Source organism: Neopelma chrysocephalum, unplaced genomic scaffold (genome assembly GCF_003984885.1).
Source record: "Neopelma chrysocephalum unplaced genomic scaffold, ASM398488v2 Primary Assembly neopelma1_44, whole genome shotgun sequence".
NCBI lineage: Eukaryota > Metazoa > Chordata > Aves > Passeriformes > Pipridae > Neopelma > Neopelma chrysocephalum.
This window is the reverse complement of record NW_020897703.1, coordinates 25,637,833-25,657,531: the sequence shown is the minus strand read 5'-3', so window position 1 is coordinate 25,657,531 and position 19,699 is coordinate 25,637,833. Positions and strand designations below refer to the sequence as shown.

Below are 19,699 nucleotides of genomic sequence, written 5' to 3'. Positions count from 1 at the left end.
TATTATTAGCTCATATATGACTTATCAGAAATTCAGCCTGACGGTGAAGTAAGGAGATTCCCGAATTCTCTATCCCATCCTCATGTATTTGATACTTTAAAACTGTGCAATATATGTTATTTTCCCACTTGAAATCGAAGATCATAAATTCCCTGCTTTGTGAAAAGGATTTGGCCACATGATTCCCATTTCAGTGGAAGGAATGTTGGTGTTGCCCTCTGAGCCTTGAGCCGTTGGCTGTGACTGGAGTCTGAGTGGGAGAAGCTGAGCTACCTTTGCTGCTGTCCAGCAGGGATCAGGGATGCTGCAGCCATTGTTTGGTACTTGAGCTAGCTTTGCTAGCTGTGGAGTGAGATTTTACAATATATTTGTAAATTACAATACATTCGTATATATATTACTCTGATAATATTCCTCTATAATGAGTTGAAATGATTTTATAATCTTTTTTCTTTCCTCTAAGCAATCTACCCGTGAATACATAGCTTAAAAAAACCCACTTGCCTTCCTCTCTGCTATTTTGAAAAATCAGGTAAAACACAGCAAAAGTAGGTTACTCTTCATTTTGTTTGCCTTCTCTCAAAATAGGAGTCTTTCAAAAGGTATTAAAGCTTATAAAATGCACCACAATTCATTTTGTAGATGAAAAACATCAGGTATGTAAAGTTACCCAAGTACAACTATAAGGTTTAAAAACTTCAATGGTTCTAAGGTTTACGCCATTGGTAGCATGATAAAAAAAAAACCTGGCATCTGAACCAGGTTGTGTTTAAAATTCAGAAGTAGATGGAGATCTCTCTTGTGGAGTGTAAGGTGCATTGCTTAATCAGGATCAGGGCATTACTCTGCAGTCTGGAAAGGCGTGGGTTGCTGCACTGGAGTCAGACCAGTGGAGTTTCCCAGTGGAGTTAAAATGCAGCCCAGTTTCAAATGGATTTCTGTGCGTCTATAGCGGTCGTTTTCATACTTGTATAAAAGTCAAGTATCACAAAGGGTTTTTCACTGTTACTCGTTACACCCTCAAAATAGCAGCAGTGCAAAAGGTGCAAGCTGAGCTGTGCATCCATCCTCCCTGCCAACCTCCACTTCTCCCCTCTCAGCTGGTACCAATTCATGACGAAGACTTGCTGAGAAAATCTGATGCGAACAGAAATGTGTTCGGTTATTCCAAATTTTTTTGGAATACTACTGATGACTCCTAGGGTTCCAAATTTGAAACAATACCCCCATCCAAACCCCCTTATTTCTCCTTTCCCCCACACTTAAACCATTTTATTTATACATCTGCTGAACACTTGTGCGTGTCTGAGCACAGTAACAATATTGATTTTTCCAGAGAGGCTTATACTGGGAAATGAAACCAAGGAGGGCCTAAATGTCACAAAATAAAAAATGTTATTTGTGTTTGAGGGGAATTATGGAATCCCAACATTTGCCCTTGTGATTGCATCTTATTGCTGTCGGAGCTTTTTTTTTTTAAACTATAATTTGTCTGTTTGAATGACTTCTTCAGTTTTTCTGTATTTTGTGCTGTTCTGTAAGTAGCATTTGTAGGCAAAATGTTGAGATTCTCATGAGCTATATTGAGATCTTGTTATGGAAATTAGAAGGGGAACTGTTTTCAGTCAACAAGTAAGTAATTCTAGGGAAATGCCCACGTTATTAATTCATACTGTTAAATTTTACATTCATTTCTTATTTCTTGGGTATAATGTTGAAATTAAAGGCAGATTTTTTTTACCCCAGAACAAGGATAATGAAATACATTCTTTGCTGCCTTTACAGCAAGTGTTGTCACACAACCTGTTCCCCTAATTCCTGTGGAGTGGGCAGAAGTCTCGGGAAGGTGACAATGCAGCCAGGTGAGGAGAGGGGATCTCTACATGTGCTCTGGGTGGTTCTGCAGGCACATGATGAAATCCTGGATCGCTCGACCCTCGTAGCAGATCTTGTAGATGGTTGTAAATAATGGAAACCTAAAAGAAGCACATAGCAATTAAAAAGTTGTTAAAGTTTATATATATACCTTTCCATTCCATTTTAATGGAAAAAAAATTTTGTTGTTATATTGAAAGTGGAAAAATTTTGTCTCTCTTTGCAATATACTTTTAACTTGGAGGTGCCTTTACTGGAAGACTACATAGGCCAATGAAGAGAAGCTAGGGGCAAATCTTGGGAGTGATAGCAGAGAAAAGCTATCTAGGAGACAAAATTCCTATCCAATATTTTTTATTTAAAAACAATCTTGAATTGCATGTTCTCTTTTTCCTGCTGTGTGCAAAATGGATGTATTATTTGCAGTCATTACTGCTATCTAAAGGACTACAAAAAATGAAAATGTCTAATGATTTTCTTTTCATGGCTTAAAGGATTCTTTTCCTTTTATAAGCTGAATTAGTCATTATGTGGTAAAAAATGAGTCCACTGAATGACTTGGAGCTGAGTATGTAACTAAGTGCAATTATAGGATAATTATTGGATCAAGTTGTGATTTAAAGTTCACATTCTGTGAAAATGAGCTTCCCTTTTCTCTCTCGTTTTTGAAAGATAAAGCTACTCGAATCTTCTGTATCTGTTATAATTCCAATAGGGTTGGGTTTTTTTTAAGTATTCATTTAGCTGTGTTTGACCTCTCAGTACTGCTAATGGATGGGAGGGAATAGGATGGAGGGAAGTTTAGGTTTTCTGTTGTGTAAGCTGAGACAAAGGTTTCAAGTTATAAATCTTATATCATCCCAAACAATTAGAAGTACTTTTTATCTCAGCAGTATTTGTGGTACTAAAGCGTTGATATCAGCACATGTTACCTTTTAAGGCATGTAAAAATTTTGATTAGGAGTATCCTCCCAGATTTTGTACTGAGATAACCAAGTTAAGGTTTGAACTGAGAGCAGGACTGCTGCAAGCTGCAATGGTGATACACTGAGAACAAGAAACCCTTTGATCACAGATTGAACCCACACATCATATCTGCAGGCTGACTCTGTGTATGGCCTTCAATCTTGTTTGGGGGATGGGGATGTCTGGGAGGCTCCTTTACATTATTATTTCTTTTGTTTCCTATGTATGGGCCGTTCACTTAAGTGTTGGACTCGATGATCCTTGTAGGTCCCTTCCAACTCGGAGTATTCTGTGATTGTTTTCCTTGCATTTCCAGTATGTGATCTCTCATTTCTCTGTCTTTTCTTAGACACTAACAGTATCCCCTAAACCCTCTCCATGTCTGTGACTTGTTTCTTCTAATGCTGCTCAGCCTCTATCCTATTCAGCTGACCATGGCAATGAGGAGTCAGGCCAGGCTCTACTAGTGGCCCAAGTTGTAGAAAATAGTCGTTGCAGAAATGAACAAGATAATTAAACACAAGTACTGCTAAGGAGGCTATGAAACACTTATAATTTGCTGTTGATTCAGGTGTTTTTTTAAATCAAAGCACTTACTTATCCAGCATATTTTTCTGTTTCAAAATCTTGTAGACTTCAGCTGAGGTCTGAGGACCTTGCAGCTTTTGTCCATTCAGCATCTCGTTTTCCAGTTCCTCAATGGACTAGAAGAGAGAAGACTGATTACTTGGATCAGATGGGATACTGCTGTGATACCAGCAGTTATCAAGAAGATAAACAGCTAATGATGCCTTTGTAAAACACAGAAGGATTTCTTCATGCATTAGTGTAAAGTATTTTAAAATCCTCCTTACTTTTCCTGTGCGAGCAAAGGCTTCTGCTACTTTTCTGTTGCGTCCCCCGTAGCAGGTAGTGATCAGATCAGCAACCCCACAGCTTTCCAAAAAAGTGGCTATTGACACTGGTCCCTTGCAGAACATCTTGGCAAAGGCCACCATTTCCATGAGGCCCAAGCGTATCACTGCTGCCTTGGTATTATCACCAAAACTCAGTCCATCACAGAACCCAGCTCCCACTGCCACGATGTTCTACAAACAGAAGAGGGAAGGAAACAGTCAAGCAAGGTGTGCACTAAGCTCTAAGAAAATCCCACAACTCTGTCTTCATCAGAACAAGGTTCAATTTCCAATGGCCACAAGTTTATCTTATGAAGAAAGGGGCCAGGTAGTGAGTGTTGGACAAAAGTCGCTGGACTTCTAGAAAATTTTTTCTAAAGTACCTACAGTTATTCCCATGGGCAAAAATCAAAGCAGCTTGTTTTATACACTGATATTGCAATCATGTAGCATGTATGCGATTAATGTTTTGTTTTTCTGCTGGTTCCAAGTCAGTACTCACTGACCTTTCTTCTATTTAACTATTTAAACTATCCCACACCTTTCTAGGTTTTCTCTGAGGGTTTCTGATTTAAGCAGGCATGGGTTCTATGCAGATGCTGCAGTAGATCAAATTTTGGGCTTGCCTACAAAAATGAATTGCCCTTTTCTACAGCTCTAAACATATTTTTCAGGATCCTAAGCACCTTTAACAACTCCTCACCATTGTTCTGCACCTCTCCCTTCCCACCTTCCACTTCCAAATAAAAAAGCAGAAAGGATCACAGTCTGAAGTCACTTTCAGCACATATAGAATCTCACTGAAGTGCCCCCTCATTGGAAACTTGGTAGTTTTGGTATTATTTCTGATTTTCTGGTTTCCACATTGAAAAACTGGCACGTGAACTATGTATCTTGTCTGCACTCATTCAGTCACATGGTGACAGAAGTCAAATTAGAACCCCTGGCTTACAGAAGACTCAGGTGAGGGTAGGATTTGGCCCTAGTGGAACCTTCTGGTTCGAAATCACTCACTTTTAAGGCTCCACAAAGCTCCACTGTATCAGAGTCAGGCACCACGGTAATCCTGAAATTGGGGGTCTGCATTAACTCTTTGAAGATTTGCCCTTGTGTTTCATTTTTGCAGCCTGTGGGGAGGAAGGATGAAAGTTAGAGTATTTTCACATATTTCAGAGTGCACACAGTCAAGCTTAACCTGACATAAGGTTCCAGAGACCACTTCAGGTTTTGTGATCTCAGTAACTGGGTGTTGCTAAACCAGAGGTTTGTGCAACAGCAGTTCCCATTGCTGGAAGCCAGTGTTAAATGTAGGCAAGCCCCAGAGCATTGACCATCATCGCTTAATAACATTTTAAAGAGCTTGAAAGTAGATGGCCCCTAATGCAGCATTCATTGTAAAACCACAGACCTTGCAAAAGATATTATTTACAAACTGCTCTCTGTGCTTTCTGGTATAATTTCTGCTTTGAAAATGTAACGTGTCACTGCTAAGTACTGTTATGGAACACAAATGATTATTGCCCTATTTATTATTACAGAAGGATCCACAGATAATGAAGTTGAACGTGTGCACTGCTGGAAGCCTTTTCCTACCAGTTCTCCGGAGGCCACATATCATGTCTTTACAGTGCTTGCCCAAGGAGAGCCCCAAGTGGGAAAAGGATTGAGGTTTGCCTTGATCCAGAGAGCCCATGGCCTGCTGGGCAAAGATTTCTGATTTGAGTTCCACTTAAGTTTTTTAGGAGGTAGCTTGGTTTCCTTGAGGGAGAGCTCAGCAATGATTTTACTGGCCTGGGGCACCGCACTCCGGTGTGGTAGCTGGGGGGTTTCTACCCCATCCCATGAGAAACTTTAGCTTTGCTTCTCATTCTTCACAATACCAATTCTCTTTGCGGTGGCTGTTTCTGGACTACGTGGCTTTCCCTGAGGACAAAAGCAAGAGGCAAAGCTCTTTGCACAGTGATCATCACAACATGGCTTCAAACCAGGCCAGCAGCAGTTAAATTCCTCCCAGAAAAATTAATATAGCTCAGATCTCCTAATCATATCTGGTCCTATTTGGGCCTAGTTGCTCTGCTGGCAACAAATACCCAGCTGGTACAGTTTTCGCTATTATTGTAACATTTGCAGGGCAAAGGAACACTATTGCAACACAGTTTATTTTTCTTTTGCCTCCTCAGCTATAGAAGGATGTAACTTTAATTTTGACTGACTTTAAAAATCAATGGGTTTTAAAAACTACTGGATGAACTTTCCAAATCAGGTCAGACCCAGGTCTGGGAGGATCTGAGGCCGTGTCTTGGCAAGCAGTCTGAATGGGAGGAAGGAACAGAATGTTACTGGGAATTTTTTCCAAAGAAAGAAATGTGAAGATGGAGAAATACACCTCTGGGAGTGTGAGCACATAGGAGTTTCTGATTACACTTCTCTATCTAGACTGTGTAGTGTATCAGCTGCCAATGTACTCAGTGTTGAGCTCTAAGAAACAAAAGGTGGCTCTTGCCAACTCCTACAGAAACAGGACTAAGCTGTGATTTTTTTAATGGATTAAATTAGCTCTAGCACTGAAAAACCCACTGTCATTTTGAATCTGTTCCTTCTAGCACTGAACTCTCTGGAAATAATCCTGCCTCCCTGAAGGAGCTCAGCAGGCACTGCTCCACTCTGGAACCACCTGGGACTTGTCACATCCCCCTGCTTCCTCCAGATGTTATCTTGTTGCCCAGCCACAGGTGATACTAAACCCCAGCTACCAGCTCAAATTTACTCTTTGCAATAGTTACCAATGGTGGTTTCACAGAACTTCTCGTCAGCCACTTCCTTGGCTATGTTGGCCCCCATAAGGACACTGATTTCTATTTTCAGGTGCTCTCGAATGAGGTCAGAGATGAGCTTCAGGCCATCAGGACCCTCATCAATCCCCTGAATAAAAGACAATAGTCAAAGCCAAGGTATTAGAATAGGAAAATGACAGCAGCAGACCACTGGTAAAGTAGAAGGTATTCTATTGCCTGCAGCTCTCTGGTTTTAATTGGAAAAAAATGGGGTCTTATATTCACTAGTGTTAGCCATGAATACAAATACCCTGGGTTTGTACTTTCATAACTGCAAAATCAAGGCAAATTCAGGGAGAAGGAGTGACAGTCGAGGTAACCTTGCAAGAGGCCTCACATCCAGTGCTGCTGTCCCAAGGCTTGCTTTCTTTGGTTCTGTGTTTTTCCTTTCTGTTAAATTCCTGTAGTACAGAATCAAATCTTTAAAATAAGCCTATGAGCAGTGGCTTCTTCAGTATTAACCTAATTGCTTCTTTGGTATTGAGGAGTATACTGAACTGTCTTTTTTTTTTATTTATTTTAACCAATCTGGGGGGTTTTTTGGCTAAAGAAGGTAGTAAATTTGCAGGAATTTCCTTTCTTTCCCATCTTCCTCTCCTCTGCTTACTGCTGCTTGTGACATAATTTCTATATATGAAAAGGGAAGAGCTGGTGTTGCAGTCTGAAAACTTGAATTACATTTCCTTCATTACAACTTTAAATGGGATATTTTCTGTAATGCAGTGTTTTCTGTAAAGAAGTGTTAAGACTATATTCCTATGCCGTGCCTCTGGCTTTTAGTTTGACATTCTCTTTAAAATATTAATTCTTTTTTAAGATTACAATAATTTGGTACCTCTAACCTTAAAAAGAGATTCCTTAGTTCATGCCAGACTGAAATTGCTTCAATTTTGCAAAATCATGAGTGTTATTGTGCTGTTTAAATGCTGCCAAGAACAGCTTTAGCATGTACTTGGAAGAGGCCCTTCAATTCAGCACTCTCAGTTAAGAGTTAATTGATGCTGTATTCTGATGAAGATTTTTTTTGGCAGCAGCACCAGCTTTATGCAGCTCTCCCTCTGTCCATTTTCACCTCCATGCTGGTCCAAATGGGAACTGATCCAGGCTAAAGATGATTGGCAAAGACAGATACTCTTAGCCTGGATGGGTTGCCCCATCCTTCCCTCTCCACAGCCACGAGAGCAGCAGAAATGCTGGCAGAGCTAGGTAAGATTTAACTCTAAAGCTCCTACCCTTAAGCTGAAGCTGTTTATTTACTCTACAGATTGGGTATTGTTGAGACAACAACTTACCTTGATCAGGGAAATCCCAAATGTCCCGGGTTTTATCTGTCCTGCAATCTGCTCACAAATTCGTCCAATGAATTGATGTGGCAGAACAAACACTAAAATATCTGCCCCACTTGCTGCTTCAGCCACATCTGGTACAGCCACCTGGGACAAGAGGGACAACCAAAATGAGCCCCAGGTAGGAATCCTCAGTCCTTGCAAGATACCAACATGCCAAAGCCATGGCAGATGCAGTGCAAATATCCTTAATTTTAACCACATGGCCCTGTGGCATAGCTGCCAGCTCTCTATGTGAGTAGCTACAGATCTCTTCTGAAATATCCGAAGCAGCCGAACTATCTTAGGTTTGGATTTTTTATAATTTTTTTTTTTTATAATGTATCCCAGCCCTGTGTGGATAATCTGGGGAAGATGATGTAATTTCTAAACTTGTGGTGTCCTGGGAAGCCCCTTTACTGGTTCAGCTCCTGGAGGTGATTCCTGAATATACTGAAGAACTCCATATGGTTCTGGAATAAGTGGTAGCACAGGGGAGCAAACTGGGGTGGTGAGGCAGAGCCTCTTCTTAGAGTCTTTAGTTTCCATACATCAACGGCTGTTCAATAATAAACTTTACAATCATAATATATATTATTAAAACTAATATAAATAATAAACTATATCAAAAGGCAGAGATTATCATCACCTTTGGGGGGTTATGTGACTTTGTTTTAAATATATAGTAACTTTACCAATAGTTACAATGTGCTTAATGACTTGCTGGCTGTATGTTTCTCCAAATACTGGTGTTACTCAGAACAATTCAAGCCAGGCCACAGTGGCAAGGGCAGGTGAATTTGAGCCTGCTGGAACAAGCAGTTTACAGTTGGAGAAAACATCACACTTGGATGCAGCCTTGGAGCACACAGCTTTAAGCAAGCGCGATTCCCAGCGGGAGAATCAGAACTGGTGCCAGCCAGGCTTCTTCTCTGGGAAAACAGCAAAGTGGAAGCGGAGCAGAGGCAGGCAGTGCTGTGCAGGAAGGGCTCCTGTCTCTCCAAAATGCCGCAAAGCAATGTAAGGAAAAAGTGAGCTTGTTTGTTTGGGTATTTTTTCTTCTCAGCCAGAAGTGGTGTGAGGGTCCCTCCAGGCTCTACTGCAACTAGTTCATTTCTGCTGGTGAAGCCTCAGACTTTGCTCTAAACAGGGTGAGGCTAACCTCAAGTGATGATGACAAGCCTGTTGATCTGCTAGAAGGCTGTAAAAACAACAGTGACAACTGTTGTAAAAACACAGTAACCCAGGAGAACTGTGTGCCAAGTTCAAGCACCGGGAGTGCAAATATGCAATTTGCAGCACTAAATGGAGTGCTAAATATAACCACTCCCAAGCAAGGAGACCCACCACGTGCAGGGTTTTAACTTCCCTTTACAACTGCAACTGCTCCAGAAACGTGGCACTACTTTCTTTAACTCACAAAGCAGTGGCATTTGGCAAAACCTTGAACAGCCAAAACCCCTCACCTCACTTGCTTCAGTAGCAGTAAATTATGTAAGCTGAATAATTTAAGTAGAGATGCATAACTTGGTATATTAAATGTCCATGAAAATTAAATACCTTATATTTTTGTTGGAATTTAGAGTGTTATTAATTATAGCTATCCTGAAATCACCCACGAGCCGATAGCGCGTTACTCATCTCCTTGTAAGCCACAGCCCTTAGCTGTGCTGTTGATTTCCTTTTCAGAAGAAAGGAGATCAGTAGCTTTCCCTGTTTTCCAGAAGATGCCGTGGGTTTGAAGTATCTCAGCTCTGTGTAGACAGATCTCTGCCTGCCATTTCTAGAGTTGTGCTGATGTCTGCCAGAGAGGAGGATGGTGCGTCACCGGCACAGACACGAGTGTTTGAAGTTGCATGTGACATACGAGACAAGGAGAAATCACAGAAGTGAATTATATTCCAGGGAGTTATATTGGAATGAGTTAGGTGACAAACCAGAATGAAGCAGTGGATTGCTTCCTACTTTTAATTTTTTCAGATGATGCCTCCCTTATTTAAAAAAAAAAAAATAAAAAATTCAGTGATTTCTAATTTTTTTTTCAACTTACCACATTGTGGGGTATCTTGTATCCAGGCAAATATTTAACATTTTCATGTTCCTGGTTGATTATTTCTGAGAGTTTTCTTCCATTGATGATCTCTTCAAACACCCACATCTTGACAGTAGGATCAAATCTGTTGGATTTCTGGACATTTTTGCCAATGATTCTGGCTATGGCTGATCCCCTTAAAAAAGAAAAATTAAACAATTAAAAGGTGAAAAGTAATTTTATTGTGAATTGGAAATGCAAGTTACTTTAAACATCATAACTCATAAAAGGCCTGTGCTATACAGCTGTTCAGGTGCTTGTGACATTTTTCAGAATGCTTTCAGAAAGCTTTATCTACTCCCCTTCATCAAAAGCCCCTCAAGTTTAAAAACAAATAAAGTAGAACCAGGGGAAACATCACTGTAATAAGGGATCTGAAGTCATATCAAAGGCTATAGAGCAGGAGTGTGATGTACTAACAACAGTACTAAAAATACAGTGTCTGGGATTAAAATGTCTCCCGCTTCTCAAATAATTCTTTTTTTCCTGAAGACCAAGAAATGTAAAATAATCCAGGTGGTAAAGCAGTGCTGAGTGATCTCATTGTGACAGCCTTTGTGCATTTCATCTAAAATAGATGCATCCCACTTTCCTATCCATAACCAAGGAGTTGCAATAAGGATTTTACGTAAGCGCTAAATCCTCAGAAAAAAAACAAACAACCCTTCAACCTGGTGGTTTCTCTTTATTTATTGTTCTAATTATCACTGTAACAGGATCTGTAATACTTGCAGCCTGAGGATATTTTAACCATCCAGTTTACTGGAGTCACGCTGAACATTTTTTAATCTCAAGTCAGACAAAAATTTTATTTCCCCATCACCACTGCAGCCTTGCAAACACTCACTTATTTTCTTGGCAAGAGAGAATTAAAGACCCCGCAGAAAATATTGGAACTATTGCTTAATGCTCTTTAAATTATATATGGAAGAGGGGTGATTATTTTTACTCCTCTATTCCTTCTCTCCATTTTAAAGCTACTTTAATTTTTCAAATATTGCTTATTTTACTAACACAACTGAAAGAGAAGTTCCAGTTGCAACACTTGTCCTCTGTCCCACTTGTAACACACCTGCAAGGAGAAACATGAACAGGATTTAGCTGTGGTATGTTTTCTGGAACTCATAAAGGTCTTGAGAGTATCCAAGACAAAGTCCAGGTATGTCTGTGCTGTCAATGATTCAAAGGGCAACTTCATTGTAACTGTCTGTCCTCGGCTCACCCATATTTTTGATAGAACAGGTTTACACAAGGTTGAATTGCTCAATAAGTAGTAAAAGCCCAAGGGCTTAATCTTAATCTTTAATGATAAAGAAATCCTATAGAGATCAGTGATAACTATATGCTATATCTGGAGCTGTCATAATGCTTTAGTTAGTTAATTAATTAGTTAGGGCAGGTTTTTTGTTAGTTTGGGGTTTTTCTTTTTGTTTTCAGATTTTGTTTTGTTTTGTAAGGGTTGATTGGTTTTGGTCCTTTACAATGTTTAGGGAAATGTTTTAGGGGTGAACCTTTACTGTAAGAGTTCTGCTGTTTTGAAAGAAAGTCATGCAGTTGTATTATACATTCATATTATTTATAGACATATATTCATATTATTTATAAAATTACTTATATTCTGGTTTTCTTGCCCTGCTATCAACAGAGAGCACAATCAGAGCTTGAGGTCAGGATGAATTGTGGCTCTGCACAAGAAATATGTATTAATAAGAAAAGGGTTTGGTTTTTTATAAACTTGAGATCTAAATTCATTGTCCATGTTGTCCAGCACAACCTGGATGATGAAATTAGACCTCAAGCTTATCCATAAAAATAACTTTCCTAGCTATGTACCAAGAACATATGATTTTCTGTTTAAAGCTGTGGATTCCAGCCCTAATTTCTGAAATCTTGAATGGGACACACAACTCTTAGTAGATAAATCTGATCTTCTAGCAGAGCTCTCGTTACCACTGTGCTTGGCTGTTGCCACCCAACTATTTACCTATTGATAAGCCATCAGTGAAGGCATCTCTGGCATAAAAGTAGCTCCATACATGGCAGTATTTTCCTTTGGTTTCTCTTTAGATGAATGAAGATTTGGGGGAGAAGTGGTTTAATGTTTAGAAAGCATTGAGCAGTCATCAGGGAAAACACCTTGCCACAAAACTATCCAACAGTTCAAAACCTGATCCTCTCTTTTATTCAGTCCATTTAGAATTCAGTCACCGCTGATCAGCCTTGGTAAAAAAAATTGCTTTGTCTGTCAAGGCTGTGTTCTGTACACCACACAGGCTTGGCAAAAGAGGGCTGCTTATGCAAACAAAACCAGGGACACTCATGTATAAAGACTTTGCCATGGTTTGGTTTATTTTCTCCAAAACTCAATTCAGTGAAGATTAATAGAAAGCAGAGAACTCCACCTGGATAATTTTAAAAAGTAAGTGCAAACTGCCAATCAGATTTTCCCCCCTCAGTTATGTTAATTCATGTTGAAAGTGATTTACACATCGCTAAGAGAAAGAAAGCTTTTATCTGGAGATTTCCTATCAGTATAATGAGAAAGCTTTGATATAGAATAACTCAAATAAGACCCATTATTTACGTCTGTGAACATGGAAGTGTTTGTAGCATATATCAGATCTGGTGAAAAGTGGAGCTTAACAGAGCCCAGGAAGCAGCTGGTCCCTTCCCTCTGCACAAGGCAGGCAAATATACTTAAGCCATTCCTAATAGTTTTTCCAAATAGGTCTTAAAGACCCCAGCGGCTGCAGGTCTCTTCCCCAACTAGCCCATCCCAGGACTTTGCTATCCTTAACATTAGAAAGATCCTCCTCAAATTTAGTGTCTTTCTTACTGCAATTTAAGCCTATTTCTGTTCTAGAAGGGTGTCATATTGTTTTCCTTTAGATGCTTGAAGATTATGTCTTCTTACAGTCTTTTCCTTAGAAAACCACACAAAATTTTTGAAATTATAGTATTGCTCAGATTTGAAGGGATCACAAGAGGTCTCCAGCACGAGAACATCACTGAGTTCAGATGGGTTGCTCAGGGCTTTGTTCAGTCGACTCTTGAAAACTCTCCAAGGACCACCTCCACTCTGGGCAACCTGCCCCAATGCTTTATTGTTCTCATAGTTGTTTATTTTCTCCTCTCTTTAGATATTGAGTCAGAACCTTCTCTGGTTCAATTTATGACCACTGCCTCCCATTTTCCTTCCATGCACCTCCATAAAAAGCCTGGCTGTCTGTCCATGTTGAAGACAAGAACCCAGCTCAAGCTGGATCTTTATTGAGGACTCTGCAGTCCCAATGAATCTAATCCTGGGACAGCTTTTGGATTCTGAAGGGCCAGGCAGTGAACTAAACCTCTGTTTTCAAAAGCAGATAACTGAGCCATGATTAACATAACCACAAACCCTCCTGCACCTGACTGGTAACCACAAAATGCAGAGCAGCACTTGCTTCACTCAACCATATCACTCATGAGCCTCCTGGCAGTGTTGACTTAGCAAGTCCCCGTGACCTGCTGAACTTCTGCAGCTGACACGAGCTTTTGCAACATTCTGTATCACGTGTCAACCACGATTCTGAGCTGCAGGAAAGCCTCAAGAGCACAGATCTGAACTGCCACCCAAATATTCAGGAGGAGCATGAGAAAAAAAATGTTTGCCAAAGGTAAACATTGTATTTCTACGTTGTGCTAAAACAACCTGTTCTGCCACTTGAGGCTATGAATAGATGTGATTCAGACATCAGACCACAATGTTTATCTCCTCCCTGAGGAATTAACAGTCTATGTACATAGTGGGAAGCAAGAGATGGGCCCAGGCAGACATGCAGTATGAGTAAGTAGATAATACTAAATGAGCTGGGGTCTCAGTATCTCTGTGGTAGCTCTTTCCAAGTTTGTAGGTGCATGTGGAAAAACAGAGAATTTTCTCAAGTACATATCTGAAGGATTACAATTAAGCGACTTTAAAGAATGTCTTATGGGAAGGGGACAGCCTGGGAAAGGCAGGAGATCCCTGCTTGGCAGTGCAGCAAGAGAATGATGAAGGTGACTGTGGGCTAACCAAAGGCTAAATTTGACTCCCAAACATGGAGTCATGGCTGTTGAGGGGCTTGGAAGGAACAATAAGCTGCCTGCACAGGCAGGTGAGGGAAAAGACAGCGGCAGGGAGAGGGATGCCTCTCCTGAAATGATGTGGAAACAAATTACAGGGCCAGAGAAAGCCAGATGTGTGATGATGAGTTCCAGAAGAAGACTTAGCTGTGCAATTCCATGTGAAAGGCTGTGTCTGAGAGTTGTCATGCCCAAAGAGCCTGCGATCCAGCAAGAGCATGCACTGAGGGCTCAGAAAGCGGTGGATTGCTTTTGCAAGGCAGGAAGGCAAAGAGCTGTGTTTTAACTCTGCCGTGTTCTCAGCAGCTCACAAGCAACCACTCCCTCACCTATTGATTTTTTGACATTTGCTTCCACTTAGCTGTCAGATATTTTTAAAATCTTAAGGAGCTTTCTCTCCTTGTACAAAAACAATCCCCAGAACTACCTCGAGGGCTAGGTTCGCTAATCCCAAATGCATGCACATACATGTTGGTCTGTTTGTTTGTGCTCAGCTTACAGAAGATGTAAGAAAAGTAAATGCAAAGTCCTGTGAGATGGGTTTGCTGACTTCAGTGGGGTCTTTCAGACCCAAGGAGCTCTAGAGAGCTGTGCTTTTGTTCAGGCTAGAAAGGACTGAGCAGTAGCAAACATGTTCATAAAAATTGGAATAAGGATAAATGGGAGACCTGAACACAAGACTGTGTCTGGACCAAGATGCAAAAGGACATGCTGAGTAGGATGGAAGTGAAAGATGCCCATACATCGTGGCTTTAAATGAATCCTGTGCCCCAGTTCCTTCAGAGCAACACAAACAGCATCACCGCTCTCCTCACTGCCGAATGCTACAACCTGAACTGCCTGGGCCCTGCCGCAGGCACACACAGCGACAGAGCTGCAGCTCCGGGCCTCTCTGGAATCTGTCGCCAGGATTTAAGAGGCTCGCATACCTGGGTGTTGCAGGAGCATCAGTCTTCCCAGCTCTCACGGGCTGGTGCATCTTGGGGGGACGACGGTCCCTGCCCCAGGAGCCCACAAGCCGGAGCAGGACGGGGCCGGGGTCGCGGTTTCAGGACCATGGAGATGATCCGCTGCCCCGGCCCCGCCGCTCCCCGCACTCACCTGTTGCGAAACCCCCGGCCGCGGCGGGGCGAGGGAGGAGAAGACGAGGAAGGAAAGAGGAGAAAAAGGAAAGAAATGGGGGAAAAAAAGGAGGAGGGCAAAGGGAGAGGCCCCCCCGCGCTGCGACACTCACCAGTTCCCCGAGCCGACGATGCAGACGCGGAGCGGCGACATGGTGCGGGCTGCGTCCCGCCCGGCGGGGCTCGGCTCGGCGGGGTCGGTCCGTCCCGCCCGCCAGCACCGCCCCTGCCGCCCGGCCCGGCCCCCGGCGGAGCGGGAGGGACGGGCGGGAGCGGGCGGCGGTCCCGGGGGCAGCGCCTCGTCCTCCCCGGCTCCGCCCGCGGCCCTGGCGGATGCTCTGCCCGCGCCGGTCCTTGCGCCGACGGACTGCCCTGCGATCGTGCCCTGGAAGGGGGAATGGGGAAAATGGTGCTTTCTCCGAAATTTACGGGGATGAGGACCTGCGTGGGGAAGGCAGGGAGCCCGGCACTTCTTGTGGGGTGTGCCCTTCCCGTCCACCGGCAGCCCCGAAGGTTTCGGCAGGGTGGGTAACGTGGGACACAAGCTGGGCCATTCGGGGCAGTGAGAGACATGTCAAGGTCCCACCTGTCCTGCCCCACAGGCACGTAATGGTTTAAATCCTTTTGACATGTGAGGAGCCCACCAGGGAAGGGGTGAGTGCATTTGCAGAGCCAGATTCAGCTGATAAATCATCAACTACATCACACTAACATGGGACATCAAATATAAGTTATCTGCAAGAAAGGACAAACCAGATTGTTGGTCCATTTCCCCTAAACGGTTTAATCATGCATAACACCCTACAAATGAGCACATTTTACCTTTCAGCCTTTTAGTACACCCTGTCTCCTCTTCAAAATGTCCTTCTCTCTCATTTTTGAGCCAAAGAGCTGCATTTGCCACCTTGCACTCCTGCTTCCCCTCATCCTGCTGTGCCCAGGCTCCCTGCCCCACCGGGGGGCTGTAGGCTCAGCAGTGACCACATCTGCTGCCCTCGCACCAGAGCTTGGCTCAGTGGGTTCCTGGCTCCATGGGACACGGACGCCTGACACTGTGATTCATGGAAGGAGGCTGGCTGCCAGCTTTGGAGAAGCCTGTGGGTGTTTCTGGAGGTACACATATGTTCATCTTGCCTGCTGTTAGCTTCGATGGCTAGGCTATTTGGTGCATCCTGATGGGGGTGAGTGTTTGGGGACTTAAAGAAAAAAAAAGGGCAAAATCCTGCAAAACAGTATTTTGAGAAAATTACTGGGAGAGGTTGCTGAAAAAGAAGGTGTAGCTGGGACGCTGGGCACATGTGAAGCCTGATGGGGACTGAGAGAGGAGGCATTACCTGGAAGCACAGTTTGAGCACAGCCAAGGCACAAGAGCCTTTTTCTTGTTCCAGGTACATTTCCTCCATTCTCCCGCTTGTTCACCAGGATTTGCTTCTTCCTCTGTGTCCCTTCACTCTCTTCTCCCTTTAACTCACCTTCCCCTTGTGAAGAAGACGTAAAGCGGAGGTGAGGAGGGGCCATCATCCTTCTTGCCCCATTCAGCCCCTGAGACTTCTTTGCTTGTTGCAAGCTCTTCTGTGCTGGTGAGTCCCCAGGCCCCATGGAGGGGACACACTTACCAGAGCACTGGCTTCCGCAGCTAATGCATGGCAGAGAAAATGTCCCTGTTCTATACAGTAAATAAGTATTGCAAACTGTAACAGTTTCATCTAAATTAATGTGGAAGCTTTTAATTACAAAGGGGAACTGTATCAGTTCAGTGGTGTCTGGACTGATGGATTTATGTGCCCTCCACGTTCCAGTTGCACTGACCATTTGGTGGGTGCACAGAAGCTGGCAGGGGTGAGACTGGCAGGGGACAAGCAGGCAGATGGATACGGCGGCACTTGTGAAGAGCAGAGGACACAGCCTGGGACTGTGAGTGCACGCATTAGCTTATCCATCTGTGACACTAACTTGTGCTGCTGCTGAACTCTCCTCTGGATTTGTGCAGTCACTGCTCCATGGAGATGAATAGAGAACTGTTCACTTCCAAAGGACATTTCAGGTGGTCTGCAGCAAATTTTACTTTTCAGGTTCAGATGTCAAGGCTGTCTTTGTAGCAGTGTTGTGTGGGGACACAGAATGGCCCCGAGAAATGGGTCTTTTGTCAGATTCCAGAGCCCTGGAGCCATATAGCACACACTGGCGGATGCTGACAATGGTTGTTTTATCAGGCAATGAGGAGGATCTGCTCTTTCCCATGAAGGCTCCATGTTTGTTTTTCACATAAGCCCAGGAAGCTATCTCTGAAGTGTGAGTCATTGGTATGTAGCAGACATAAAAACTCAGTCTGCATAGCAAGGAGCCTATAGACAACTCTCTCAAGGCCACCCCACCCAAGCTCACCTGATCTTCTGCACCTAATGGGTCATGCACACGCAGCAGTCAGAGATTACACAGCTGAATAGTTTTTCTCTGCAAATGGAAAAACCTCACTGTCAGTGCAGCAAATCCAGGGCAGCCGATGGGAGTTTTTTCTATACCAGGTGTGGCTTCTTTCTGTGGTGGCAATGCAATCTCTGAACACCCTGAAAAACGTGACTGAGAAATGCCAAACTCAGTATCCACCTTAAAACTGGTTAGGTTTTTTGCCCCCTCTTCTCCTACTGAGAAGCTGTTTGAGACCATTACTCGTCTCACAGTGAGAGCCCTTCTCCCTGTTTCATATCCAACTTATGCCCATCTGCTCTTAGCACAAACGCTGTCTATAAATGTGCGTGATTCTCCCTGGTGCTTATTTTCCCTCTCTGCCTGCCTAAACCCCAACTGTATTTACAGAGAGGAATCAGATCCCATCTCAGCAATCATTTTGCCAAGCTCAGCAAGACATGCTCTCTATCTGTTCCTCTGATTATCTGGACGTCACTTCTCTGTACCTGTTCCAGGATGAGTTCAGGCTTGCTGAACACCAGTAACCTGAATGATGCCCAAATATTTCAGCTGAATTTTAGCCAGTGTTTTGTATATATTTACTTTCTGTTCCTGAAAATACATGGCTTGCTACATGTAAGACTGCATTTATCTTTTTAATAACTACATCCTGCACATGCTCCTCCTCTTCTGTTGTTCATAGTGGATAAATTTTAATTTACAGCAGAAATGTTATCAGTCTCTCAGTACATGTCTCTGTACTGTATGCTGTTACATTTCATCCCATGTCTCTTATTAGGGCATAATAATCATATAATTTGTCCTGTAGGATTTCCTCTCCGTTGAAAATATCATCCAACTTTGCCATTAGCAAATTTTGTTACCTCACTTGTCATTTTTTGCATCAAGCCAAGTAATGAAATTACTAAGACCGATTCCTCTAGTTCTATAATTTTGCTCTCAGCCCCATCAGAAGTTTTCACTCCCAGTTCTCTTGCTTTGTCATTTTATAGTGCTTATGTTAATTCTCATCTTCTTGAGTTTAACTAATAATTTTCTAGGTAATACCAAGTCAAATGCTTTACCAAAGTCCAGGTTGATAAGATTTATTATTTTTCCTTTGTTCATATATGCCATTATCTTATCAATATGTCATATAATGTGCCTAGACTACACTTTAACCCATTTTCTGCTTCCTTTCATGTCTTTTGTTACTCATGGCTAACATTTCCTCTAAAAAAGCTTAAAGATTTCAGTAATAGAGATTATTCAGTCTTTAGAAGTGAAAGGTAGAGAGCTCTTGAGTTTTGTGGCTGTGTCACACAGTAATTTCCATACCCATGCCCTTTAGTCCACTAATCGTGCTGCCTCTGCTCTCCGTGGTTAGTTACATTTTTTTCCTTCTGGAGTCTGAAGCAATATATTCCTTTAGCTTTTAGGTATCTGCTGTGCTGTTGTTGTAGGCAATACTTTCCTTTGTTTCCTTTGCAATCATGCAGCTAAACCCCTTATGTTTCTGTTTTGTTTCCCTGTGCAGGTCTGGGGTTTATTTTGATTTTGAGCTGTGCCTTTAACTTTGGGTGTTTGAATGACAGTTTTCTCTGCATATCGCTCTGTTCTCCTTTTTTTTCTAGACTTTCTGCGTATTCCTGAGATGTCCTGCACTGTCTGCATCCTGTGAAGTAAGATTCAAGGAGCCTGTTCTGTCTTGTGACTACTTGAAAGCAAAGCAGAGCGGGAATTTTGCACTCCCTGGGTCGTGACCAGACAGTAACACTCCTTGGCATCTTAAGGAATGAAGGCTTCAGGGTTTAGGGGAAGAGGAGCTGAAAATTAAAGTTTTCCTTTTTTTTTTTTTTTTTCCTGAACCTTGTGGGCTGATGTCAGTAGGACTCAAATATTTAATTTCCTCACCTGTGAAACTATAGGTAAAGTTAAAGTTGAGGTAGGTATGGAGTTTAGAACAAGGATTCCCAATTTCAGCCTGGGTGTGTGAGAGGAGCTCACCTGTTGTGAGTGTCCAAGAAAACCTTTCCCTGGTCGAGGTCTGCAGACCATAAAAAACCTACCACTTCAG

At 42.5% G+C, this 19,699-nt stretch overlaps 1 protein-coding gene across 1 annotated transcript; it reads right to left on the bottom strand.

Annotated features, from left to right (window-relative positions):
• Positions 1-1,250: 1,250 nt before the first annotated feature.
• Positions 1,251-15,490, bottom strand: LOC113965511 (glycerol-3-phosphate dehydrogenase [NAD(+)], cytoplasmic-like). Its single transcript, XM_027679039.1, has 8 exons — positions 15,327-15,490; positions 9,947-10,124; positions 7,864-8,004; positions 6,521-6,659; positions 4,752-4,864; positions 3,696-3,929; positions 3,439-3,545; positions 1,251-1,976 (listed from the first exon to the last, which is right to left on the bottom strand). The coding sequence occupies exons 1-8, from the start codon at positions 15,365-15,367 to the stop codon at positions 1,880-1,882; spliced, it is 1,050 nt and encodes a 349-aa protein (XP_027534840.1). The 5' UTR covers positions 15,368-15,490; the 3' UTR covers positions 1,251-1,879.
• Positions 15,491-19,699: the final 4,209 nt, after the last annotated feature.

Excerpts from the sequence above, each read along its gene's own strand:
- LOC113965511 (XM_027679039.1), bottom strand. The coding sequence starts at position 15,367 with ATGTCGCCGCTCCGCGTCTGCATCGTCGGCTCGGGGAACTG. Across the intron at positions 3,930-4,751 it reads AGCTTTGTGGAGCCTTAAAA|AACATCGTGGCAGTGGGAGC; the intron begins GTGAGTGATTTC and ends TTCTGTTTGTAG. Across the intron at positions 3,546-3,695 it reads CCTTTGCTCGCACAGGAAAA|TCCATTGAGGAACTGGAAAA; the intron begins GTAAGGAGGATT and ends TCTCTCTTCTAG.